General features: G+C 52.3%; 1 protein-coding gene across 2 annotated transcripts in view; it reads left to right on the forward strand.

Annotated features, from left to right (window-relative positions):
* Positions 1-19,944, forward strand: part of Mn1 (MN1 proto-oncogene, transcriptional regulator) — a 36,724-nt gene extending 16,780 nt beyond the window's left edge. Inside the window, exon 2 of one of the 2 annotated variants that reach the window (XM_057765315.1) lies at positions 17,592-19,944. In XM_057765315.1, coding sequence (XP_057621298.1) covers positions 17,592-17,767 — 176 coding nt within the window. In that variant the 3' untranslated portion in view covers positions 17,768-19,944. The remainder of the gene's footprint in view (positions 1-17,591) is intronic. The other variant, XM_057765316.1, reaches the window with a different exon arrangement.
* The last annotated feature ends 6,135 nt before the right edge of the window (positions 19,945-26,079 follow it).

The following is a 26,079-nucleotide window of genomic DNA, read 5'->3' on the forward strand; positions in this document are numbered from 1 at the left end:
TAGTGACCAAAGTCAGGTTTCAAACTAGAAATTTCCAAACCTTTCTAGACTGCCCTAGAACATGCATCCCCTAGGGACATTCAGCATTTTCTGCCCTTGTAGATGGGTCTGGTTCCTGGGGACACTGTGGGTACCTCATCTCTCCACATGAGAGACTCCCCAGGCCTGGCTCAAATATTCAGTTCCTCACTGCCTGTCTGGCATCCTTGATACAGAGAAAAAGGAGAAAAGATCTCCCCCAGAGAAGCCCAGGAAGACCATAGAGTGTGGTGGCGGTGGTGGGAACAGCGTCGCAAAGGCTCCAAAGCCAGCAGCTATCCTTCCTATCGTTGGGCAGGTTACGCAGCCTCTTTGTGCTTCTGTTTTCTCGTTGGTGAAGAGACTAATAATAGTTCTTCCTCAAAGAGCCCCAGTCGGGGCCCCTCCTCACAGCGCCAGCCTTTAGCCTGCTCCACTGCTCGACTGGTTGTCTGGCGGTTAAGACTTCCAGAGATGGAAGACACAGAGCTTCGTTTTTGCTGTTTGTCCAATCTGAGGGTTGGGGAAACTGAGGCAATAATAATTCAGCCTCACCGTCAGTCTGGAGGGTGGGAGATAAGCCACGTACAGATTCTCTTGTCTGAGAGAACTGCCCAGAGAGGCCAGGCAACTCAGCCAAGGTCACACAGCGTAGCTCCCAGCGAGGGATGCACTTCAACGGAGTCTTGCCTGTACCTTTTTCTCTTTTCCCTGGGAGCTGGGTTGGGGCTGTTGGACAGACCTCATGCCGGCATCGGTGGGGTGGGCTGGGCTGGCGGCGCTGTCAGGCACTGTTGGTCGCGGGCAGCTGGGAGCATGAAGGTGTTTTTCTTCCTTCTGACAGCAATACCCGACTGGGAAGCCGTCCCTGGTCTGCATAACGGTCACCCTTCCTGTTGGAGGAATTCATGAGCTACCCCGACCCTAGCCTCCCAGTTCTGGGCAAGGAGCCAGAGCCAGCCATAAACAGTCTGGGAGCTGACAGGATACCCACAAACCCTGGTGTCTAGCACCTCAGGTGGGGCCTCAGCAACCTGCAGAACTGGGACTGAACAGAGAGTGACCTGGGGGCAGAGTGTTGACAGATAGTGGGGCCTCTCTCTGCTCCTGTTGGGCTCAGGGAGTAGATCCTCCTGTGCTGTGTGGCTTTGGATGGGAATGCCGCTTCTCTGAGCATTGGTTCCTTCCCCTGTAATCCTGTGATCCTCCCGAAGGTGGGTGTGGGCTAAGCAGCAGAGAGGCAGCAGAGAGCTTTGGGATGCTGGGTTTAGAGGGAAGGGATGGTTCTCTGACCCTCAACCCAGCTCCGCCTTTTTTCTGAGCCTCAGTGTTCACAGCTGCAAACTGGGCTGTCAAGGTGGCCTGTCCCAGGGTGATATCCTCAGGGAAATGTTGGCAGCATCTAGATACAGCTCTGGTTGTCACACTGAGTCAGGCTCCTCCTAGAGTCTCATGGATCGAAGGCTGGCAGGCTGTTAGACATGGGTGTGGCCCCTTCCAACTCAACAGTAAAACCATCTAGCTCCACCCATCAGTAGTGCTCAGGAAGCTGAGATATGCCTGGATAGCAGTGAGTGGCCTGGGTCATTCAGCAGGCACACACCAAGCCCTCACCCTGTGGTGGGACTGAGGGGAGCCATGGGACCAAAGTGCCACTGTGGTGCAGTCTGCCTTCTAGGATAGGAGATAGACCACGGACAGCAATAAAGACAGCGTCACTGGATGGGCTAGCCTGAAAACGAGGAAGGACATGCACAAGTCTCAAGCCTAGAGCAAGGGAGGTCTGTGTGAGCTGTAGACCAGTACTGAGTTTTGGGCGGTGAGAAAAAATGAACAGTGGCATTCTGGGGTAAAGGCAAAGCTGCCGATGTCCGTGGTGTAAATGCTCTTTTGCTGGGTGTCCTGAAGCTAGCTATGTCCAACCCTGCAGCTTCAAGGGTACAATGGCAGAGTCCAGAGGGTTTGTGCACACAGTTGGGACAGTGTTGCTTCACTGTGGCTGTGATGAGAGCTGAGGATGTTTGGGGATCTGGAAGGTGACTTTCAGTTAACTGGGGTTTAATTTAAGGTGACCCAGAATGTTTTTCTCATTCCAAGCCAGGCCACCAGTTAAGGCAAGGGATATCCCTGTCACTCCCAGGAGAAGGAACTGAGGCACCAAGATAGGGCCCAGCTTACCTCACCTGGGGAGTCCGTGGTCCTTTGCTCTGGGCAAGCTGAAATTGATCTGCTGGTCCAGGGGTCCCTCAGCCCTTGTTTTGAGGTCCATAGCGGTCTCAGCAGGGAGGCACAGGCTCCACCCAAGCAACTGCCCTGACCACCTTCTGGAAGCTTTTCTTTCACTTTCTCCCAGTTTTCTGTGTGACAAAGGAATGTGAGCCCCTCAGCTGAAAGGCTCAGTGATTGGGTGTGATCTGCCCAAGTCCATACCTTTTGGAGGAATGGTATGCAGACTCACACTGGCTTTTCTGAGCCATGCTTAGACAAGGGCACAGGAGGAGGCTGTACTTCCTTAGCATGTACTGGAGGTAACACTGCTCTCCCACACTCCCTACCCTGGGCTAGTCCAGTTTTGTTGAGTATTTTCCACAGGCTACAGAGCCAGGCTCAGAGCTCTGGCATCGGTGTCATTATGGGGTGTGACTGGGGCAAAGACAGCCTTATCTGGGCCTCTGGGATCTAAGACATGGATCCTGGCCTCTCCCAAGGAGCAGGGCACAGGGCCACCCCGGCAGGGCTGCTTCCTGTTGATTTCAGGTGGGTCCAGATGATGCTGAGCACAGCAGCCCCAGCTCTCGGCCATCTTTGCACCCCGAAGCTTAGAAAGCTGTGTCCCAGACCTGGGGGAGGAAGACAGTGAAAGCCTCAAAGGCTGTGGTGTCCTGCTGGACAAGCCTCAATTTCCTCAGCTTTGGGTCACGTGGGGTATGGCGGGGTTGAAGAGCTCTCATCCCGATGCCTGGCATGGCTCGGCTGTTCCAGGCCTTCGTAGAAACATAATTTTCATCACTTATGTGTAGAATCTGGAACCTGTGGGCAGTGGGGGATGCTGCGGAGAGAAGGGAGTCAGCGTTCCTGCCCAGGGATCTTGGGCAGGACCAGGGAGAGCCCAGCGCATTGTTTCAGGTGGGGGTGATCCCAGTGCTGGGCAGGCACAGAGGTGCTGGGCTGTGGGACTTTCCAGGTTTGCTGTGTGTTTTCAAGTGCAAGCCAGTAAGAAAACGCATCTGTGGAGGAATGGAAATTGGTGTTTTATTTTGTTGTTGTTCATTTATTATTTGTGTGTATGTGTGTGTACATGGAAGCCAGAGGACAACTCTTAGGAGTCAGTTCTGTCATTCTACTGTTTGTCCTGGGCATTAAGTCAAGTCGCCAGGCTTGGCAGCAAGTGGCTTTGCCTCCCGAGCCGTCTCGCTGGCCCCATCCCTTGGTTTTAAACTCCTTGCTCTGTGTATCCGCTTCTTCAATCTGCACTTGTGTATGGCTTTGGAAAATCTGCCCCTTGCTAATTCAAGGAAACTGATGTAGAAAGTCCCTGGGAGACCGCTGAGAGCATCTCACAGAATGAGAATGTCACCCGCGTGTGGGCATGGGCAGTGAGGAGACAGGCCACCCCTGCTGCTTTGTCACTGCCTTGTCACCAAGGCAGCTTGGGAGAAGCACCCTGCAGGTCTTTCCTCTCGAGACATAGCCCAGGCTAGCCTCGAGTTCACACTCTCAGGGCAGGAGCTGAGCTGACTAGGTATCTTTGATGCCGTCTCCCCAGACCTCCACCCTTTCTCCTTCTCTCCTTCCTGCAGCAGCCATCCCAGCAAAAACCAGTATGTACCCAAGATGACCAGGCAGAGATCAGGGCTGTTGGGGAACCTGGAGCCATGCAATGTCAAGAAGGAGGAGCCCGAGCCCAGAGATTGGGGCAGCCCCCATGCCTTCTTCTAGGCCAGTGGTTCTCAAGCTGTGGGTCGTGACCCCCTGGGAGCTGAATGACCCTTTCCACAGAGCTCACCTAAGATCATTGGAAAACACAGATATTTACATTATGATTCATAACAGTAGTAAAATTACAATTATGAAGTAGCAACGACATAATTTTATGGTTGGGGTCACCACAACATGAGGAGCTGTATTGTGAGGGTCACATCATTAGGAAGGTTGAGAACCACTGCTCTAGGCACTGTTCCCTGCCTGCCCTGAAGCTGGCCAGCCTCCCACTGCGTGTTAGTCTTCCCTGTGTGTTTTATTGGTTGTTATTATCTTCTAACAGGGTCAGGTTGAAATCCATGTGACCGGGCCTCCCTGCCTGCATTTGAAGGCAATTAAACCAGGACCCACAGCTTAATCAGAAATCACATTTGATGAATTTGTCGTCGTCTTTGGCTCTAACTAGAGATGACCTCAAGTGGGGCAGCTAGGTTTCTCCCTCAGAGAGGCCATCTTGGCTTTTAAATGGGTGGTCCCTGCCCAGGGAGACCCAAAGAAAAAGACCCTGCCAGGGTTAATTCTTCAAGAGCACACCAGCATTGGCTGATGTCAGAGGAGGCCTGATACTAGATTTTTCTTAAGTTTGCTTGGAGCAGGTAATTGAGTTCTGCTGAAGGAAATCTATAGCCTCTTCCTTTGCCCCCTGCTCCCGCTTCCCTTCTTCCCAATATGCTTGTGTCAGTGTTGCTGAGAGAGGACTCAACCCTGCCTGTGACACAGGCTCCAATTCCCTAGTATCTGTCCTTGGACAGTGAACTGCGTCTAAGCTGGCCAACAGTTTCACGGTGGGAGCAGGCATAGCGGCTCACCTTAGCAGAAGGTTCCCACATGTGTTGACCACTATTCAGACTTGGTTATGGTCGTGCTGGGCAGGTGTGGCCACATCCACAGCTTCAAGCCACCAGGCCATATGCAAGGCTCAGGTGAAGTCCACCCCTCATTGGAAGCTATGCTGTGTCTCGACTTACAGATAGGGGAACTGAGGTCCTGGCAGGGTGGTGCTGGGCTCGGTCTCCCAGCTTGTAACAGGTGACAGCAGATGAAGCTTCTCCAGGTCTCAGTCCTCAGACCCTCTCTTGCCCCCCTCCCCGGAATTCTGTAAGAGGGAGCTGGACTTGCAGATGGACTTCACAGCTACTCTGTGATCACTCAGTGGGCAGTCAGCAAGTGTGGCTGAGGACACATGGCGTTACCCTCAGTGTCCTCAGACCCCAGTGAGGGGACCTTAGCCAGCCTATAGCAGCACTAAGCTCTGGCCTGGAGATGCCACCAAAGAGAAGTTGGAGGTGGGTGATCTGAGAAATGTGGCTCAAGGGAGAGAGCTCCTGGGGCTGACTAGTGGCTGGTGGAACCACTCTCTACAGCAGCCTAGATATAATAATGAATGCTGTCTTCAGATCTGAGACAAATCTGAGACAGATCTGACGGCGGTGTCAGGACTCAAAGTAAGGAGGCCGTGCTGGGATTAGCCCCTCGATGGATAGCCAGAAGCATGAAGGGCCCCGTGGAAGCCAGGGAGAGCTAGAGGCAGGGAGCTCTGACCTAGTCCAGTCTTTCGGCTGTGCAGCTGTGGGTAAATCACTTCGTTGCTCTGTTTTTCAGTATAGGGAGGAAATGCTGGCTTCTGTGCTGAGCTGGTAGTGCATTTGCGGTAGAGAAGGGAGGGATAGGCAGTAGCTACCTTATAGGCTGTGCCTCAGTTTCCCCATCTGCAACGGAGAAGCTGTACTTAGACATGCTTGCTATCCTCAGATAGGCTAGATGGATGGAAGGACTTAAACTTCAGACAACGGGGTGCAGGAGTGGCTGAGTAAGCAGGAGGCGCCATATTTATCAGTTCAAGGCCTACAGAGAGGTGTCAGTAGAAGGACCAAGATGATATCTGTGGGCCTGTATTTGAATCCTCTCACTCTCCTAGGAAGCCCCTAGGAAATCACTTGTTCCCTTCTGACTCGGTTTCCCCTCCTATGGAATCGGCCCATGGATTTCCTCTCCAGGAAGCTAGGAACCCTGACTGAAGCATTGACTTGTTGAGAGGCCAGCCTACGCCCTCCCATGACAGTCTCTGGCCTGCTTCAGCCTGGGAGGATCTGTAGCGGCTGAGACAGAATCAAGTTCTCCTCTGACTGGTCCATGCTTTCTCTTCCTCTCTCCCTCCCTCCTCACTTGCTCTGAAATCAAGCTCAGCACGTTTCCCTGGGAGCTGCTTAATATTCTACTGAGGTAAAATGAACTCATTGCAGCCACCCGCATGCATCTGAATGAGCCCCAGCAGCCTTTCAGAGTGTCTCGAGACCCCCCCTTGGGCCTCGGGGTAGGCTGGCAACAGCAGTAGCTTTGGGACAAGGGTCTCCTTTTTCTTCCTGGTTCCCCAGGGGGCCTATTTCCCCAATAGAGCTCCTGGAGGGCCAGAAGGGGTCTGCAGCTTGGGATGGGCGGCCTGTTTGGGGCCTTGTTTGGGCTACGTGGCTCTATGTGTGAGGCCTCCTGGGGCCAACTGAGAAAGCTAGGCCTTCCTCGTGATTTTCCATAATTCAGCCTTAAATTGAGCCCAGGTTAGGCAGGAAACCCCAGCCTACAAACTATACTGCTTGGTGATGGTGATGATGATGATGGTGGTGGTGGTGGTGATGATGTGGTGGTGGTGGTGGTGGTTGTGGTGGCAGCAATTTAGGTGGTAATGGTAGTGATTCTTCTGGTTTGTTTTTGTCTATGTGACACAAATCTAGACATATCTTGGAAGAGGGAATCTTAATTGAGAAAATGGGCTTCATAAGATTGGCCTATAGGCAAATATGAGAACATTTTCTTAACTAATGTTTGATGTAGGAAGGCCCAGCTCACTAAAAATGGTTCCACCCCTTGGCAAACTGGTCCTGGGTGCTAGAAGAAAGCTGGTTGAGCAAACCAGGAAGCAGTGTTCCTCCATGGTCTGTGTTTCAGCTCCTGCCTTCAGGTTCCTGCCTCGAGTTCCTGCCCTGACTTCCTTTGATGATGAGCTGTGATGTGGAAGTGTAAAATGAAATAAACCCTTTCCCTATGATTCTGGTCGCAGTGTTTGTCACAGCAATAGAAACCCTAACTATGACAGCGATGATGGTGTTGATGATGGCGGCGGTGGTGGGGATGACGACAGTGACCGTGATACTGGTGTCATAGTGATTATCATTATGATGGCAACCACCTGCTGTAGCATTGGTGACTCCTGCAGAATCACTGGGGACATCTGCTATCCTGATTCTTATTTGACACAGGAGGAAACAGAGGCCCCTAAAAGTCAGTTTGTTCAAGGTTGTACGGCTAGGGAGTGAAGAGAAGAGTAGCAGTCTGTTGTTGTTTCTGACATTGTCTTTGCAAACATCACTGTCGTCACCATCACCACCACCACCACCCTTCAGCCTCTGCATCTCCAAGGCTCTTTGCTGAGTGGATTTAAGTCACCCAAGGCTTTCACAGCCCAGACCTGATGGGGTAGTAGAAGGCAATTGTGAGGTTGTGTGCTTTGAGAGAGGGTCCTGTCAAGCCTAGACTGGTTTAAACTCAGCATGGGGCCCAGGGTGGTCATTCTTGGACCTTCTGTCTCAGCTTCCTGAGTGCCGGGATTACAGGCGTGCTCTGCCAGTGACACCTGCCTCATGAAGTGCGTCTCTACCAGCTGACCTTGGCTTGGTCATTTTACTGCTCTGGAACTCGAGTTCTCCTTTGTTGTGATGGGCAAAAACCGGAGCTGGGTCTGGGGTCCATTGGAGTCAGTGCTGTGGTTTATAAGGATATCTGATAACCCTAGGAAACTCCCGTGGGCCCTTAGTGGAAGGATCTTCCTGCTAGGAAATAGTAGCGCTTCTTTGAGGGAAAATAGTTGTCATGCCCTTGACACAGATTGGAATGGACTTGGCAGGTTATTCTGGATTAGTGGAAATGTCTTCACTACCACGATCCATGTAGTCTCCACGGGTCTCCTGCAGTTGTGGACAGGCTGGCGTGGCCCACGATCCATGTAGTCTCCACGGGCCTCCTGTAGTCGTGGACAGGCTGGTGTGGCTAGGTCCATTGCCATTTCTAAATTTCATTTAACTTAGAAATGTCAGAACGGTTAGTGTGTACACATGTAGGGTAACTTTGGGATACTCCAGTTCTGGCCTCTAGGGGTTTTTGATTCCAAGGTCATTTTCTATTTTTCTTTTTTTTTTTTTTTTAGTTTTTCGAGACAGGGTTTCTCTGTAGCTTTGGAGCCTGTCCTGGCACTAGCTCTTGTAGACCAGGCTGGTCTCGAACTCACAGAGATCCTCTGCCTCTGCCTCCCGAGTGCTGGGATTAAAGGCGTGCGCCACCACCACCCGGCATTTTCTAGTGTTAATCCAAGAACTCAGGTGAGTCCTAAGGTGAGAGTCTGTTGCTTGGCAACAGAGATAGATAGTTGTGGCTTTGGTTCTGCCCCCAACAGCCAACTCCTCTGCATGTGTTCCTGGGTGGATGGCTGCCTGCTTGGGGCCTGCTTTTCTCTCTGGGGCCGAGAGCCACTTTCCAGAGTGCTGAGCTGCACTGGGCAGCGGCCTGGGTCTGACGCTCAGTGTCTGGGCAGAGATTGTGTGTAGGCTCTCATTGCCTGAGGCCCCAGGGAACAGCCTGCTAGTTCCAGATGTACAATGGGTAGTTGTGAGGGAATGCAGGCTGCCTGGAGTTAGGACAGCGGGACCTCTTCCAGCTCCCCTTTCCCTCACCTGCCTCTGGTGGGGGATGATGCTGGCCAGGGCTTGGCCAGGTCTCATGTCAGTGTGTGATGGAGATGTGTGGGGTTGAACAAGTTGTCCTGTCCTCCTGAATGGGAGTGCGTGTACATGATGCTTAGGAATGGGGAAGGTGGCACCCGTTCTCGGAAACGTCAGCTAAATGGAAGCTCCCTACTCAGTTGAGCTCTGTCTCTGTCTCTCTCCAGCTCTTGTTTTCATTCTCTCCTCTCTCTGTCATTCAGAATCAACACTTCAACAGCCCCCCCCCCCCCCCACACACACACCAGTTCTACTCCCCTGGTCCAGAGATGGCTGCAGAGTTGTTGGTAACTAACTCTCCTGCCTGAAGTCAACTTAAATATCACTCAGAGAACATCATCTCAGGGAACCATGCCACAGCCAGGCATGGTGGACATAGGGTGTTTCCAGGGCACCTGTCAGCCCATGCTAAGGTCTAGCCTAATCTCTTCTTCCTCTCTGTATCGAAAGCTCACAGGGAGCATTCTAGGGCCCAGGCTCTGAAGCACGGTGTCCCCTGTCTGTAAACCTGGGGAAGCACAGTGGTGGCCCTTCAGGAAGTCCTGTGTCTTCAGCCAACAGCAGTAACTTCTTCTGCAAGTTTCTATTCATGTTGACCTGGAGGCCCTGAGTGATGGCAAGGCTTTCTCAGGAATTGGCAAATTACAAGACCTACTGTGTGCAACACTAATGCCAGCCCTGGGAGCAGAAGACAAGGCCCTCAGTGTATAAAAGTCACACTGTTGGGTTGTACAGGTGAGAATGAGAATTTGGGGTTACAGTACAGGTGACGCCAGGTGCAACATGGGGCATGGACAGCCTTGCTAAGGCAAGGGCATGCAGGAGAGTAAGTTAGGTGGAGAAAGGGGACAGCAGTACCCCCGCAGGTGAATGAAGGCCTGTGTAGTGCCACTCCTTGGTGACAATGGGCTGTGAAGGCCATGATTGCACCTGCAGCGTGTCTTTGATGGATCTAGTTGCTCTTCTGCCATGACTTAAACGGCCTAGCCCTTGCTTACGTGATACAGCACCTATCAACCCTGCCTTCTGGGGTCTCTTTCTGTCTTCTTTAGAAGGTCACAGGCACAAGGAACTTTTGACCTCTGCCCTTGCTCTGGGCTTTAATCCAGCGTGTGTGTCCTAGAGACATAAGCCAAACAGAGAAAATCCCTCCTGAGGTGGAGTGTGGGTGTCACCTGTCTTGTCCAGGGGGAAATCTGACAAGGTGAGGACAGGCTGACTCAGTTGCTGGCCCCCACCCCTGCACCTGCCGCTGCCCTCGGGGGCCTCTGCTCCTCTAGGAGCCCACACCCCGCCTTCCCGGGTGATGCCAGAAGCTGCACTTGGGTGTTGCAGGCCCAGTGGGAACTCAGAGCTAAGCCAGTCACCAGGGCTTCAAGCCTTCCCCCACCCCAAGGGAGAGATTAAGGAACATTTCCCAGCAGTCCACAGGACGGTTGGGGGTGGGAAACACCCACTGGGGGCTTCTGCAGGTCACGGAGTCACAGTTCTGTCAGCTGACTCTCACCTTCCTCTTAGAAAAGGGATAGCAGCTAAGAGACAGCAAGCAGTGTCCCTGAGGTCATGGGAGGGGAGACCCTGGTGAGAGGAAATCAAACCAGGCACTCAGTTCCAGAGTGTCAGTAGAGGCTGGCTATCACAGCCTTGGGAGGGGGAGCTGGGGACGAGTGCTCTCAGCACAAACATCCAAAGGGCTCTGGACCTACGCAGACCTGGGTTCACATCTAGCCGTGTGGCTTTGGTTCTCACAGGCTGTCAGGAGGGTCGGCTGGGGCTGTAGATATGGCTCAGCTGGCAGAATGCCAGCCTCGCATGCACAAAACCATGGACTACATAAACAGGCCTGGTCATACAGTTATAATCCCAGCCCTGGGGAGGTGGGCATTAGGGGGTCAAGTTAAAAAAGCTCCAGGCTAACCTGGGCTGTGTGAGACCCTGTCTGCTCTGCTCCCAGGTGGTCATCACTGGCTGTGTCAGTTTGGGGCTGGGCTACCAGGATGCTTCTCTGGCTGGACGTGGCAGCCTTGCTCCATCTCAAAGAGCCCATTTCTCTTCTTTTAGGGAAACTCCTGGAATAATGATTTTCCTTCCTTCCTTCCTTCCTTCCGTCCGTCCTTCCTTCCTCTCATTCTCTCCCTTCCTCCTTCCCTCTCTGCTCTCTGTCCTCCTCTTCCTTCTTTTTTTTTTTTTTTTTTTTTTTTTAAAAAAAAAGATATTCAAAACATTTTTAGAGCAACTCCGGTTGATTGAGGTTAGAAAGTATTCACAGTCAAAAGAAAGGTGGGGCCACAGTGACCGATAAGGGCATATCAGATCCCCTAATTGTCATGGTGTAACATCCTCACATGTCTAGAGTGTGTATTAAGCACCCAGTAGACATGGTAACTTCACCCTTGTATAGACTTGAGCCTCAGGTTTGAAGGTTGGCATCTCTGTAGAGATGTCTGTTAAGATCTGACATTTGCGGGTTGTATAATGCAGTGGTTCATTTTGCCTAGGTCACAGGGTGCCCAGGTTTTTTTGTTAACTATTGTTTCTCTGGAAAGCCCAGACTCATGGCACAATGACAGAAAAATAGCCACAAACCAGGCCATGTGCTAGTAAAACTTGGCTTGCAGGTATGGGCCAAGATCAGTTAGCCTGGGTTAAGCAAGCATCTCTGTGACTGGGCCAGGGAACGAGGAGACAAGATAGGGCCCCCAGTGGGTGCAGAGGAATAGACTGGGGTGCTGTTAGCCACAATTGTTGCCTGTCATTGTTAATATCTGCATGAGTGTGTCTCCTAACTGCCCTGTCCGTATCTCTGATCTCCCTGCACACACAGGGAAACTGACCGGACACTGAGATTCACCCTGTTCATACACCATTATCTCAGTGCTTCTTTTCCTGGCCCCGGTTTCCCTCCCTGTAACTTCAGTGAGGACATGCTGGTGTGAGGTGGAAGCCATGATGATTGCATCTGTTATGCAGAGAGGAGGCAGAGGCTCAGGGAGGTCTGGTGTGGCTGCAGGGGAGCTGGCCTAAGTTCGGGGATCAGAGCTGCAGGTGTGAACCACCTAGGGTTCCTGGTTGGCCTAATCAGGCAAGAGTTTTTCCAGAGTGCCATTCAGGTGGTGACAGTGACTCCAGTCTCCAGCTTGCTCAGGGTTGAAGGACACGAGGGATTGTGGGTTCTTCCAAGTCAAGAGTCCTGTGTCAAGACTGGGGTAAGGAAGATGTGAACTCTTACCTACTTTGGCATATCCCCAACACTCTGCCCTTATTCTGAATCCTCTCTGGCTCCCCGTTGCTTCCAGGAGGACCAGACTCTTTCCTAGATGCCTCATGACTGATCCCATTGAGCTTTTGCTTTCCTCATCCCCACCCCTCAGTATAATTCACTCCCGGTTCTGGATGCCCAAGGCTGTGTGAAGATTTTTTTTTTTTTCAGAAAGAGTCCCCAGTGGCCTCTAATGTCCTTTTTCTTCCTCTCCTGAAAAATTCTGTACTTGTCCTTAAATCAGCCCCCACACCTCCCACAACCCTGAGTCCTGCGTGAGCCCTGACTCTTGTACATAGCATAGCCCATGGAGCAGCCAAAACCTAATGTCCCCTCATTGTCAGTCAGGAATAACCAATCCTGGTTTTCAGGGTAGGATGCAGAGATTCAGGGAGCTGATTTGTGTCGGCCTTAGCCCCACAGTCTGGCACTTATGTGTAGGTTACCCAGAGCCTGGTCTGCAGAGCATGGGAATGACTACCATGTAGATCTCCTTTGGGGGAACATTTGAGCTATGGGTGCAGGCAGTCTCCATTCCCACTGTCCCCCTGAAGCAGTACCCCTCACAGAGGAGCAGGCATCCCCAAGGATCTTAACCCGGACATCCGCCCTTTCTGAAATCCATACTTGCAATTGAAGCCATAAGGCTGGATTGCTAAAGAAATGGGCATGTTTATTTGTCCTGATAGATGGAATATTGTTGGGCCAGGGAGACACTCAGGCAGCACAGCAACTTGATGTGCAAACGTGAGGGCCTGAGTTCAGGTCTCTACACCAGGTGGAGAGCTAGGCATGTGTATGCAAAGACTGCAACTCGAGTACCATGCACAGCAGAGACAGGAGCATGGATGAACCTTGCTGCCAGCTAGCTTAGCTCCAGCTCCTGCAAGAGACCCTGTCTCAGGGAATAAGGCAGAGTGATGGAGCAGGACCCAGACATCCTCCTCTGGCCTCCATAGTGTGCTCTCAGGAGTGCAAACCTGCACGTCCTCACCCAACACCCTGCCACTCCCCTGTCCCCACCACACATACCTCTACCTGGTGGTGTTGCTACAGAGCTGGGTGGCATCATCCATCTTAGGCAGGCAGCTGGCTCTGCGGCTGGGAACTTGTCCACCTGAGCCCTGTCTCCAGGTGTTTGATCCTCTTTAGCCTGTGGGGAGGGGCTGTTCACACAATTGTGCCAGCAGGGCTGGAGGTCATGGACCTTGGGTTGGAGACCCCCCATGGGTTTGACAGCTGGGCAGGAAGGTGGGAGCCAGCAGGGGTGCGGAGGGAGGGTGCTACAGACAGAGAGTGGGTGTGATGGGGAAGGACTTTGTGTAGAGACTGCACACAGTAGGAGAGAAACAGATGGTGCCAGAGGCCAAGTGGCCAGTGTGACCGGGAGGCTGTGTAAAGTCACAGCTCAGTCCTGGGTCTGGGAAGCTCTGGAGGGTTAAGCAGGAGGGAGGTCTGTCCAGGCCTGTGGATGCGGAGAGCAGATTGGCTGCAGGCTGCTCAAGAACAGGAAGTGATCCGGCCCCGTGAAGGGCAGAAGTCACAGAAGTCAGCACCTCTCCCTTTACCCCTCCAGGGTCCAAATAAAGGAAATTCAAAATACACTTCCCTTCTGGGACTCGGCGAGGTGAATGTGGGGGGCGGCATTAGCTGTTGTCAGGCCCACACTCCCTCTTACATAAGCCAGGAGTTAAAAATACCCGTTCCGCCTCATGCTGGCCGTAGGGAGCCCCCAAGAGATGAAAGCCTCGTTGTTCTAGGTCTGGTGCCCTCAGATCCTGGGCTGTTGAGTAGCAAGTGCAAGTCCTGGGCCTTTGGGGGGCTTGGGTATCATGTGGGCCTGCCCAGAGGTGGGTTCATCCACCACCCCTCTGTGCCTACCCTCAATCTGGGCACCAGCTGGACCCCACCCATGTCCCGTACCTTGGTCATCCCTCAGGTAGGCAGAGAACAGAAGGCCAGGCCAGACTCCCCATCCCAGGACTCAAGGTAGAATGGGTCTGGAGAGCCACTGAGGCAGGAGCATGGCTGTCCAACAAGGCTGCTGATGTCTGAGCATGGTCCCCACGTTGAATCCTGGTTGGGGCTTCAGTACAGAGCAGGGTGCAGCCAGGATTGCTGTGTTGACCTAGAAGAATGGAAGGATAGAGGAGGAAGCCCAGGAAGCAAAGGGGAGAATAAGAGAAGGGGGGAGGAAGGAGGGAGGAGGAAGGAGGAAATGGAGAGGGAAGAAAACAGGCAGCCAGCCACCAGCTTGCTCCAGTAGCTGCTCAAGGCAAGTCAGGCCCCTCACATTCCTGACCTCCCTGGTCCCTTTGCACGACTGCTCCCCATTTCTTAGACTCCAGGGTCTGGAAGTCCAGGGGTGAGACCCAGAGGTGCCCTACTGCACAGGAGCTGCCTGCCATTGCTGTTGGGCCCACAGGAGAAGTAAGGCGACATCGGCATCGTCTCCTGGCCTCACTGCAGGACTTCCTCCTTCGCTTTTGTGGCTGATGTCTTGTTGTCTCACTGTGGTCTGATGCCTGAGACAGAAGCCTGTTTGAGTCTTTGTGGCTACAGTGAGCGAGTCGAGCTGGCTCTGACCTCAGTGCCATGAGGCAAAGCCATCAGCAGTGATGACCCAGGGCAAGATCTGTTGCTGTCAGGGATTGGTCTTGTGAGGAAGGGCCTTGAGAGGTCTTGCAGGGGCCACCTAGAGCCAGCCTTGATCCTGGCTATGTGCATGAGGAATCTATCTTGTCTCAGAAGTGCAGTCCAAACTCTCCTGGTCTCTCTTGACCAGTCAGCTATGGGCACTCGCTCCTGGAATGCCGCTGTCAATGAGGTTCATGCAGGGTGTATAGAGACGATGGTACCCCCTCCATTCTCACCTGTTTGCATGAGGCCTGTGCTTCTGCTCTGTGGTCGCTTAGCTGCTGTGAGCCTGGCTTACCTAGAATAGCACTTCCAGTAACAAGTGGGGGAACAGGTACTGCAGACAGGCCAGCAGCTGAGGTGTGGGGGTTCCCTCACCTATCAGGAAAGCCTATCTATGACATCTGCTAGCACTGGGTACCCAGGAGTCCCAGGTGTCCCTCAGCCCCAGGGGCTTGGTGAGCGGGGACAGTGTTATCTCTGGATTGCTGACATGGAGGCCTGGGTGTGCTCATCACCTGAGGCCTGGGAACTTAGCGTCTTCTTGGCTGGGACAGGCTGGGACTTGAACAACTTCCGTGGGATAGATTTGTCATCCATGAGTCGACAGTCTGAGGGCCACCATCCTAGGATACGGTGGCTCCCCCCACTGTAATGGCACTGATGGTGGATGAGTACAATTGAGCCTGCATCGTCAGAGAACAGCATTCTCTCCTCAAAGGACTGTGTGGACACTGGGCTGAGGTTGATGGCCTCACAAGGTCCTGCTGACACTGGGGAATTCTGTACCTATGATCTGTGGTATCAGGCCACCCCCTCACCCTCTCTGAGGCACAGGTGCTTCTGCCAAAATGGAGGAAGGGCAGCACATTCTTGGTTTGTTGGGGATAGAATCAGATAATCCTGGACTCCACCCCAGGTACAGCAACTGCCTGGCTCTGAGATTCAGATATAGTTTAAGAAGCGTCAGCCTAGGTATGGGAGCAGAGAGTGGCCAGAAGCAGAGGGTGGCCCGGGAATGGATTTACCCGAGCCTGACATTCATATATGCTTAAGCAATACCTCTGTCATATCACCTTCCGGGGCCTGCAGTCAGACCTGGGCCTGGCTCTTTCCTGCCCTGAGCCCCTCCTGACTCATCTCTGCTTTGATGAGACTCTGCTCCTCAGAGCCTCTGGTTTTCTGTGTAAGGGATGCAGGCATGGCTGCATGAATCTCTTAAGAGGATGACCTCATGGGACATTGTACTCTGGAATAATATAACACGGGACAGGAAGCAGGGCTGCTGCTGGGGGTGAAGCGTGAGTGGCTCAGACAGAGCCAGGACTGCACTGCTACAGTAAGCTGGAGCCTGCATGTGCTCAGGGACCTGGGTCCTCTGTCTGCCATCCTGAGGCACACTGAGGATGGGCCCACTGGCAAAATCCAAACTGTCCTGAGCTTGAAACCTCAGTTTCTTTTACAAGATGAGTGAAGAGTCCATGTCGTGGGTAGGAGGCAGACCACCTGATCAAGATTTAGGAAGTGAGAGGCTTCACAGGTTTCTGGGTGGCTCCCTTGTGACCTTCTCAGGGACCATTCCAAGGCCCCAAGAGAAAAAGCAGTAGAGCTATGCCACTCAGCAGTGAGACCGCCCCTCCTGCGCCGCCCTGATTGATCAGAGTGCTGTTTGCTGCCTGGTGTCACTCGGGAGGCTCCATGGGCCACCATGCCAGGATATAACAGGTCCCAGATAAGTGCTTGTCCATTGAGCTGAGTGCGTGAGGGCAGAAGCCAAGGCAGGTTTCTCTCCACCTTGCAGGTTCTGAAGCCCTGGAGTGGAGCCCTAAGTCATAGAGGCTTGTCTGATCCAGGGGGTGGGGCTTAGCACCCTGTTAGGGCCAGGCTCTGGTGGAAGACACCTCTTAAGCCTAGGTACTGGGCGGGGTGGGTGGGCAGCTTGTGCTGTAATGATGGGGATGAGCGGGTCCTGGAGGTCAGTATCTGGGTGTGCCTCCTAGGTCTTAGTTGGGCCCCCATCCCAATTCCTTCTTCTGCTTGTCTACTGATATGGTCTGGGAGCTCTGCTACTGTGAGCACTTACTTCATGGCACTTTACAGTTTACACAAATGCTTGGATGCTGTTCTAGCCTTGATCACTGTGGCATCTGAGACCAGCGTCCTTGGATCATCCCGTTTCCAGAGGACGGGACTGAGTTCCTGTGTAGGCTAGAACTGTATTCTCCAGGCAGGTTTCTGTGTCCATGCGGGCAACAGATACCTGTCTTTAAAGTGCAGGGCTGGGATGGTGAGGGATGTAGTAGGGTGGCCATGGGCTCCCCACCTTTCCAGCCAACCCCAAGCCACCTCCTCTGAGCCCGTTCTCTGTTCCCTAAGAGGGCAGATGCCTCTGGGTGGGTGACCACACAGCGCTCTCACTCCACTGGCACTGACCCCTCCTCCATCCCGCCAGCGTCCCCTGAGATAGGCCATCCCACCCTCTGGACCTGGCTGCCCTTAGCTCTAGGCTGTGCTATGCGGTCTGTCTATTTCAGGAAGTTCTGAGTGTAGAGGAGGCCCACAGCACGTGTCTGTCCAGAGGACGAGGTAGTGTCCTCCACTCCTTTAGGATATCAGTGAAGCCCTGTGCACCCTGCGATGTGTTTTCAGGTGGGCTCTTAGCTCTCCTGGTGTCTGGTAATCTTTGTCCACCAGAGATGGGCAAACTCCAATGTCATTTTATCCCATTTTTCTGCTTCTCGGGAGCAGCAGACCTAGTGGTGGTGTGGGTGTGGTGTGGTGAGCTTTTCTTATGCCGTTTTCACAGCCAAGCCTCTGCAACCATCTCCAGCCATGAAGGAGGGCTAGAGGCTACTTCTCATCACCCCTCTGCCGTCACCCCTACCGGGTCCCCAGTGGTCACTAACTTGTGTCTTTTTTCTCCACAGCCCATGACCTCCCCACCAACAAGGCCTCAGCCACCCAGCCTGGCAGCCACCTGCAGTGCCTGACTGTCCACTGCACAGATGGTGACCCCAAGGCCCGCACCTCCGTACCCACCTGGCGGTCTCTGCACTCTGACATCTCCAACCGATTCGGGACATTTGTGGCCGCCCTGACTTGAGCCCCTGCCCTACCCACTCATGAGGGCCTCTGTGGCTGAGCAGACTCATGTTTTTGTCTAGGTTGGTACCTGCTTAGTGGCACTCGGAATGGAAAGGGTTCACTGAAAGGGGCTGGGGAAGGTGATAAAGAGAACCTCAAAAGTTTATTTTAAAGAAACTGTGTGCCACATTGTGACACCAGTACCAGTCCTCGGCCAACAGCAAACACTGGCTCAAGCCATTTTCCTGCTAGAGAACCCCGTTTTCTGTATTTGGAGTGTGTTCTAGAAGGCCCTTGCCTTGTTTAAGCCCAGGCGGGGTGCACCTTTTACCCTCCTTTCTTTTTTATTCTCTTTTATTCTCCCCCTTCCCCTTTTCTTTCCCCTTTGCTTTGTTTATCACTAAGATGGAGATCTTGGAGAGTGGTGTTCTGGAATATTCCCAGGTGGAGGCTGCAGGGCTGCCACAGCAAGACACACGAGCAGCTTGAGGAACTTCCAGGGACTGGGCTTTCTCCGCTGCCTCGCTGGCCCTTAGCCTTCAGCTAGCTTCTGTTTCTCCCACTGGGGACTGTTCTTCGGTCCCTCCTGGGCTGGGTACTGGATGCTGGGATGCTGTGTCCAGCCACTTGGAGGAAGGAGTCTGCCAGGGCCATGAACTCCCTTCTCCTTTACTGACTTCACCGTTGTACACTCTGCCTTCTCTGTGCTGAGCAGGGTGGCCTTGTGACCCTCAGAGGGGACAGGGAAGAGGCAGTCAGTTGTCCTAGTGACTTTCTGGCCCTGCTCTCCCAGGTGGCAGCCAGGGTGCCTCAGCTCTCCCACCTCCTCCTGGGAGTCCATCCCTGGGAGGAGGGATTAAGGCAGCCACACTCAGGCTGAGACACTCTCTTTGGTCCTGCAGTTCCCACAGGGATGAGGGGAAGGAAAAGGAAATGAGTGGCTTCATGATGTCCATTCCTGGACCTCATGTTCCCTTCCTGCCCTTCTGATATAAAAGCAGAGTCCTGCCCAGTGTGTCCCTTCGAGAGGCAGTTCCTGCCCCCAAGCAGAGAGGAGCAGAGATCTCAGTGCTGATGTGGACACGTCAGGGTGTGATCTACACCTGACCGACCTCTGTGCCCACTGCTGTGGGACTGTCCGTCCCTGGGAGGGTCTGACTAGAGCCAGCTCTAGTTTAGCTCAGCCTTAGTTATCAGTGTGTCTTCCCAGTTGCTCCTTTCTCAGCCCCCACCCCAACTTGACAGATCCCCTTCCTTTTCTTAGCAAGAGGCCTGAGGCTCGGGGCTCTCCAAACACCCACATTATTTGTGTCAAGGGACTTTCAACTGTGGGAGCCACTTGCCAAGAGCTGGCTCTCTCTCTCGTGTCCTCCTCCTCCTCTTGGCTGAGATTGGAGCCCCAGGGTCTGCACTTGTTGCCTGGGCAGTGTGGGGGGCTCAGAGGGCAGACATAAATAGGAGACATAGGCTGCTGAGTAGGAAGGGCCCTCTGTTCTGTGCCCAAAGCAGTGAGGGGATGGTTTCCCCTTCCGCGGGCCACAGGAGCACCCTCCAGGTTTGGGTCCAGACTCTACATTAACTCTCAGAGTTTGCAACGTCTAGAGGTCTGAGAGAGCCAGTTTTTCACTCCCAAACAAGAATGACTTCTCCTTCACTGCTTAAGGCTGGGGAACGAATGTCCTAACGTCCATCATCAAACTTCCCAGCATCAGTCCACGTGCAGCCGCCAGTGTGTGGCTCAGGCCATCTCCAAGCCCCAGGAGTGTCCAGTCTCACTCCCCACAACCCCAGGGTGAAACAGCCTTAAGCAAAAGGATGTCACGTCATGAAATTTGGTTTAGTAGAACGAATAAAAGTGGAAGAAAACCACGCCTGAAGCGCGAAAGCCTGGGAACCCTGTAATCAGTACGCAGCCAACTCCAGCAGAGAAGGAAATCGCTATTGCACATGTAAAATATGAACCCTTAACCCTGCGGTGCCGTGCGCGAGCCTGTAAGCTTTTTTGAGTCTTAAAGAAACCATTTCTGAAATGCTTGGTTGGAAGACAGTGACAATAGCTCATGAAACTGAGTGGTATTTTTCTTTCTTTTTTAAAAAAAATATGTAAAGTTGAGTCTTCCGTATTCACGCATACTGTATATACGTGTATATGTTTTGCTGAGCGGCTTAAATAACAATAAATACAATGTTAATGGTGTCTGGGTCATGTTTGTGGGTGGGATTTGCTTCTTTTCATAGGCTCCTTACTTTCTGCACATGTATTGTGTTTGGTGTGCCTGTGTGTTCACATGCGTGTGCACATGCACTTGGGGAGGCCTGGCAATGACGTCAGGTGTCCTTCTTCAATCACTCAATTACGTACAGAGCCCGGCTCTCACCAGTTTGGCTAGTTGGGCTAGCCAGGTTGCTCTGAGAATCCCCATCTCTGGCCGCTCTCACACCTGTCCGCCTTACACATTAGTCATCCAACCTCCACTCACCCCCATGCAGCAAGTACTTCATTCTCTGAGCCATCTCTCCAGCCCCCTGGCTTTTAATGCTCTCTGGAACACTGGAATGGAGGTTCAGGTGCTATCCTGAGTGAGTATGTGCATGTGTGCACTGTGCACATGCATGTATACGTGTGTGTGTGTGTGTGTGTGTGTGTGTGTTCTGAGTCAGGTTACCCCAGGGCCTCACAGCCGTGATGCTTATCCCCTCTGGGCCTGACTACTTTTACTTTTACAGGGCAGGGTGCTCACACCACACAGACCCCAAGTTCCAACCCACCGGGTCTCATCAGGATTCCTTTTCCCCATAGTGACAACCAGAACACCTCCAGTTTTGCCTGATGTGGAAGGACTGCCCCAGTCAAGAACCCCTGTGATGGGGTAGGGGCGTGGGAAACCCTGGAGGGTTGTGGGATGGCGACCTTTCTGGAGTCTTGTGTTCAGCTGTGCGACGCTGCAAGAATGTGGCTGAGCCTTGGGCATCTCCTTGTTCTCATTTGTGAAATGGTGCAGTGTGAGGATGCCATGAGGAAGCATCCGGAGGAACGGCAGTGGCAGGCATTGCTTTGGGGAGAACTGCTTGTCCCTGCGGTAAGCCGATACCTGCTTTAGGACCTAGTGCAGCCTCCATCCATACAGAGTGAAGGAGTGCTGTGTGCATGCTCTCTTCTTGTAGGCAGTGTTGATGGAGAGCTTTCCTAACATGTAGAGTGGAGGTGGGGCTGCATGCAGGAAAGGGGCCTGGGCACCTGAGCATGTGGTCGCCCCAGTGTGCCCCAGGGCAGAACCTCTTTCCTCAGAGGGATGGGTACGTACTCAGAAGATACGTCACTTTTATTTTTTAAAAGATTAGAAAAGGGACCTGTCAGGTTGTCAACCTTGCACCTTTTTCCCAAGCCAGTTTCTCTCTGTTTGTTTGTTGGTTTGTTAAACACAGTGGTGCCCCATGTCATATTTTAAATCTGGGCTATGACTGGGGATGTAGGTCAGTGGTAGAGCACACATTTGAGTTCAATTCCAGCACTCAAAAGGAAAGCCAGAGTAAAAAGTTGGGGTATAATTTATATAAAGCAAAACACCCAGATCCTAAGTGTGTAATATGCTGTCTTCGCAGGCACACCTGTGTAGCCCAGACTTCCTTCAGAATGAATGCCTTAGTTAGGGTTTCTATTGCTGTGCAGAGACACCATGACCACCGCAACTCTTATAAAGGAAAGTATTCAACTGAGGTGGCAGCTTACAGTTCCCGGGGCTTAGTTCATCGCCATCATGGTGAGGAGCATGGGGACATGCAGGCAGATGTGGCACTGGAGAGGGAGCTGCTATGTGTTGACATGCAGGCAACAGGGACTCACTAGGTGTGGCTTGAGCGTATATGAGACCTCAAAGCCCGCCTCCAGTGACACACTTCCTCCAGCAAGGCCACACCTCCCATTAGTGTCACTTCCTTTGGGGGCCATTTTCTTTCAAACCACCACAGTGAGTTCTAAAAAGTTCTTTCCTGACTACCTCCAGCACCAACACTGTGGCTTCTGTCACCATGGAGCAGCTGAGTCTGTTCTGGTTTCTTTAATGGCATGGAAATGGACAGGGACAGCCTGGGCTCATCCAAGTCTGCCTTCTCCTCTGTACAATGCTTTGAGGTCATTGCACCCACAATAAGTTTTTTTTTATATTTATTACTGAGTAGTATTTCACAGTATTTTGAACAATAATATCCCATCTTAGTCACTGTTCTGTGAAGAGACCCATGACCTAGGCAGCTTATAAAAGAATGCATTTAACTGGGGACTTGTTTATAGTTTCAGAGGGTGAATCCATGACCATTACATTATGGTGGGAGCAGGGTACTGGAGCAGTAGCTGAGAGCTTACATTTAGATCCACAAGCAGAGAGAGTGAGCGAGCCTGACATAGATTTGGAAAGCTCAGAGCCCACCACCTCCAGCAAAGCCACACCTCCTAATCCTTCTCAAATAGTTTTGCTTACTGGGGACCAAATATTCGGATATATGAATGTGAGGAGCCATTCTCCTTCAAAGCACCACATTTCTCTGCCTAGCCCTGTAGGTTTGCAGCCACAGAGTAATGCAAAAGGCATTTAGCCCAACTTCAAAAGTCTCCATAGTCTTTCACAGTCTCCAGACTGTTTAGAAGTTTAAAGCCTCTTCTGAGATTCAAGGCAACCTCTGAACTGTAACTCCCCACATGCAGACACACCAGGCTGGACTCCCACTAAGGAAGAAATGGAAGGAGTCTGTACAGTGAAGCATCTGCAGTCCTCAGGACTGCCTGCACATGACCTGCTTAGAAAGCCTGCTTCCGTCTTCCCAAGAGCCTTGCGCAGGGCCCGTGTGCTCCTGATCCAAGGTCTGTAGTGTCCCTGTGCAGGGCTGCTCCTGTCCCCAGTTCTGGGCTGAAGGAGGCACAGATCTCCTGGCTGTGCAGGCTACCGTCTCCTGGCTAACAGTCTGTGCATACAAGCAGCCATTGTCTAGTCCAGGAAATCGGTCCTCCCAACCGACAGGAAGGGGTGGGGGCGGATCTGCATGGGAATGTCTGCTTGAGAAGGAGAAATGATGTCACTTCAACCATAAAAAGGCAAAAGACTTGAAAGTACAGGCTTCTCTGTTCAGAGTCTCTTCCAAGGGACCTGTTTGTCACATGGCCCTGGGCAGTGGGTCCTGAAGGGTAAGGTGTCTCCCCTCTGGGATGGACAAGAGGAATTTTGTGTTTATCTTTGTATGTTTTTTGCTGCTAGGGATGGAACCCAGGGCCTGTGTATGCGAGACAATTGCCCTTCCATAGGGCCACACCCCAGCCACTGTGATAATTTTTAATTCCCAAGGGAGCCCCTGACTGGTATCCTGTGCCTGTGCTAAGGTCTATAACCACATCTCTTTACTTGCTTGTCTCTCTTGTGTTAACACATCCAAGCCACTATGGGCAACTACACTAGCATGCAGCTGTGGGAGAAGAAGTCAGCTTGGGCACCCTTCTGCAGGAGGCCAGCACCTATGGGAGCTGGAAGAGCATGCTGGCACAGTGTCCTGGAGATCATCCAGAGGGTGGGTGTGTCTGAAAAAGGAAGTCCTTGTGTAGGGTAAGAAGGCAGAGGGAAGTCTCAGCACCACGTGAAGATATTTATGGTCCACTGTATGGGTGCCAGGAAGGGTGAGCAGGAGCAATGGTCTGGAAGAGAGGGAATAGAGGCAGATGCAAGATAGAGCCCACCAGTGTCCTTGGTAAGCAATAGAGGTGAAGCTACCAGTGCCAGCTTGCCATAGTTGGCTTTGTGTATAGCAATGGTGGTACTGGTGATGGTAATGATAGTGGTGTTGATGGTGATGTTGATGAGGATGATGATTGCGATGGTGGTGGTAATGGTGGTGGTGTTGATGGCAGTGGTGGTGATGGTGATGACGGTGATTGTGATGGTGTTGGTTATGGTGATGGTGTGGTGATGGTGATCATGGTGATGATGATGATGATTGTGACAGTGGTGGTAATGGTGATAGTGATGATGGTGGTGATGGTGATGATGGTGTTGGTTGTGCTGGTTCATCTCAGTCATCAACCTGATTGGTCTAAAAAGCTTTGAAGATTACCAAAGCATACCTCTCCTCTACACATGTCTGTGAGAATTTACTGAGGGGAAAGATCTTCCCTGAATGTGGGTGACAACTTTCCACAGGTTGAGATGGATGGACTCAAAGGGAAATGGGAAGGAATCCCAGCACATGTTGCCTGCATTCCTGACTTTACTCTCCTTTTTGGTTGCTATGACGTAAGTGTCTCCTCCACCATGCCCTCTGCCACCACGGGCTGTACCCTCTGAAACCATGAGCTAAATGACGCCTTCCTCTCTGCAGTTCTTTTGCTCTCAGGTATTTTGTCATAGTATTGGGAAAATATCCTGCACTGAGTCAGTGGTGGTGACATTGTAAACTCCAGCATCAGGAACTTCACGTGGACACTCCACACCCTCCCCTGTGCCCGTTACTAGGCCCCTTTCCTACAGACCACTGCCGTTAGCAACCCACGTTTTCAGATGTGGAAACTAAAGCAGAGTGGAGCTTAGGCTGGGGTTGATATGACAGAGGGTGTCCTCATGCCCAGGGCACAAAGATGTCAGTGTGCAGCTTTGCTCAGTCTTTGTCCTGCCCTGACCACCTGGGCCAGGCTTTGGAGGTGATGGATACACTGTGTTTAGGTCCTGCCGTCTACTGGTGCCTGTGACTACACCCTGGTCCAAGGAGGAATGGGCTTTCCACAACCCACAGCGCTCAGTGCTGATTCCTGGCAGCCAAGTATGGGATAATTAGGTGCATATAGATCCAGTTTCTCCCAGAACACACAGCCAATGGAGCTGGATGAAGGCTGGATGCCTTGCAGGACTGAAAACTCAGGACTAGCGCCTCCTGGATGGTCAGTGCTTCCCGGAACCAGCCGAAAGAGTGGTGGTGCTGACCAGCAGCAGGAAACAGGCGCCATGGCCCTTCCTTGAGTTTGCCCAGAGTATATGAGCTGATGGAAGACGCTGGGGGACTCGACCTGGCTGGGTGTAAAGACCTTCAGGAGATCAGGTTTATATCACATGAAAAGCAAAGCCGTGGACTCAGCTCAGCTGGTGGGTACTTGCCTAGCGAGTACCAAGCCTGGGGTGGATGCCCCAGCACTGAGTAAACTGTGGGAGGACCTATAACTCCAGCTCGAGGGAGATGGAGGCAGGAGGAAGTTAGAGGCCAGCCTGGGACACTGAGATTCTGCCTGAAAACAAAATAAACAAACCAAACAAACAACAACAAGACCACCTCCCTGCCAAATCTAAAGACTAACTAAAGGAGGCCAGCAATGTGGGAGGTGCTGAGCAGGCCCAACCTCGGGCGCTATCTACCCAGAATGCCCCAGACCACCTTCCTTTCCTCCCAGGCTTCCATTCTCTTCTTACGGAGCCGAGAAGCATCCTTATCCACTTTTCAGAGAACAACCTGATTGGTTCTAATGCAGGTTCATAATTCACAATGAGCTAATCAGAGCCCTTCTCTGGGAGTCTTGTGTAACCAGCTTTCTTCCACAGAGGTGAGCCTTGAGTGACGGGGAGATGAAGAGGGAAGGGCGAGGCAAAGCCACAGAAGAGGACAAAAGCCAAGTCTGGAACAGATGATGTCCTCGGAAGTGGCCCCACTTCTTCTCTTCATGTGGAGATTTTGGTGATAATAGCTCAAATATAACATCTTTTTTTTTCTCATTTGAATCCCTTGTGCGACCCAGTTAGGGCTCACCACCCTCTGACTTAGCTTCCGAGATCTGGGGTTACACTTGGCCCACTCCCAGCCATTTCTCCTCAGCGGGCTGACCCCATGTCTGTCTCCTGGGAGTCCACCCTGCTCCTGCAGAGGGTATTTCTTGCTCCCACAGCACCTAGGTGGCTCTCCTTGACTCTCAAAGCCTGGGACAGCATTCCTATCAGCTCTTGCTACTCATCAGAACTAGCTGTCTCCCCGAGGTCCATGCAATGCAGCAACAGCCAAGCCTCTGGGCAGTGGCTCTCAGTTCCTCATGTTGTGCTGACCCGCACCCATAAAATTATTTTTGTTGCTACTTCATAACTGTAATTTTGATACTGTTATGAATTGTAATATCTGATATCTGATAGGAGACCCCTGTGAAAACGTCATTCAATATGCAGGAGGGTTGAGACCCACAGGTTGAGAACTGCTCCGAGGGCTGTAGCCTCTACAGTAGCTCTGGAGAGCGTATTAGCACCCACTGGCTTACAAACACACATACAGAGGTATAATGCTGCCGGGCGTCCACGCTAGGTTACCTGGCTGCCTTTT

The sequence above is a fragment of the Chionomys nivalis genome, chromosome 3, assembly GCF_950005125.1.
Source record: "Chionomys nivalis chromosome 3, mChiNiv1.1, whole genome shotgun sequence".
Taxonomy (NCBI): Eukaryota; Metazoa; Chordata; class Mammalia; order Rodentia; family Cricetidae; genus Chionomys; species Chionomys nivalis.